Below are 1031 nucleotides of genomic sequence, written 5' to 3'. Positions count from 1 at the left end.
CCCCACATTTATAGCGTAACTCTCCTTTATGCCTCTCCTCGTGTCTCCGAAGTTCAGAAGAATATATAAATCGTTTCTCACAGTCTGGGCATTCATAAGGTCTGTCTCCGGTGTGAAGTCTCTGATGTCGCAACAGGTGTGATTTCTGGGAAAAACATTTACCGCATTCCAGGCACTTTTCCTTTTTCTCCCCTCTGTGTGTTTTCTCATGACTCCAAAGAAGTGAACTCCGGGTGAAACATTTCCCACACTCAAAGCATTTGTACGATTTTATTCCTGCATGAACCTTCTCATGGGACCAAAGACTTGCGTTCTGAGAAAAGCTCTTTCCACATTCCCAACATTTGTAAGGCTTCTCCCCTGTGTGAATTCTCTCGTGGTTTCTGAGGGTGGATTTCTGACAAAAAAATTTCCCACATTCAAGACACTGATAGGGTTTCTCTCCTGTGTGGATTTTCTGATGTGTAAGAAGACTTGACTTTCGACCAAAGCATAAGTCACATTTTATACATCTATAGGGTTTTACTCTGGGGGGGTTTCTGAGACTTTTGGTGTCTGTTCCAGAGGATTTCTCACCCTCCAAACCTTGACTGGATCCACTTCCCACATGGATCTTCTTGTGAGTAAAAAGCACTGATCTGCGAGAAAAGGATTTCCCACACTCTGAGCATTCATGGGGTTTTTTGTGGTTTTCCGGAGTGCTGATTGTGTCTGACGGGGGATCCAAGAGTTTCCCAGGCTCCATGCTTTCTGTTGACTGCTGCCTTGTGTTGATTTTCTATTATGTGTTGAATTGCAGATAAATCTTTGGTTACAATCTTTTATCTGCTGTTAGAATAAAAAAGAAATCGAGAATAATATTTCCTTTTGAGAATGGTAGAGAATCACAAAATCTCAGCCTTGGAAGGGACCTTGAAGGTCTTCCAGTCCCACCCTCTGCCCAGGGTAGGGTCCCCAGTACACCCGAGACAGTGATGGAGGCCCTACATCTGTAGGAGAGATGTCCTCCACTTATGACCACAGTCGGGACT

General features: G+C 44.1%; 1 protein-coding gene across 1 annotated transcript; it reads right to left on the bottom strand.

Moving 5' to 3' along the window:
• Positions 1-81: 81 nt before the first annotated feature.
• On the bottom strand, positions 82-745 carry LOC107301757 (zinc finger protein 3-like; the record flags this gene model as incomplete). Its single annotated transcript, XM_015830942.1, has 2 exons — positions 354-745; positions 82-305 (listed from the first exon to the last, which is right to left on the bottom strand). Coding segments are annotated over exons 1-2 (616 nt in total), but the record flags the coding sequence as incomplete, so codon positions are not given.
• Between the last annotated feature and the right edge of the window lie 286 nt (positions 746-1031).

Source organism: Protobothrops mucrosquamatus, unplaced genomic scaffold (genome assembly GCF_001527695.2).
Source record: "Protobothrops mucrosquamatus isolate PMUCROS unplaced genomic scaffold, P.Mucros_1.0 scaffold16376, whole genome shotgun sequence".
Taxonomy (NCBI): Eukaryota; Metazoa; Chordata; class Lepidosauria; order Squamata; family Viperidae; genus Protobothrops; species Protobothrops mucrosquamatus.
This window is presented reverse-complemented; position numbering and strand designations above follow the sequence as displayed.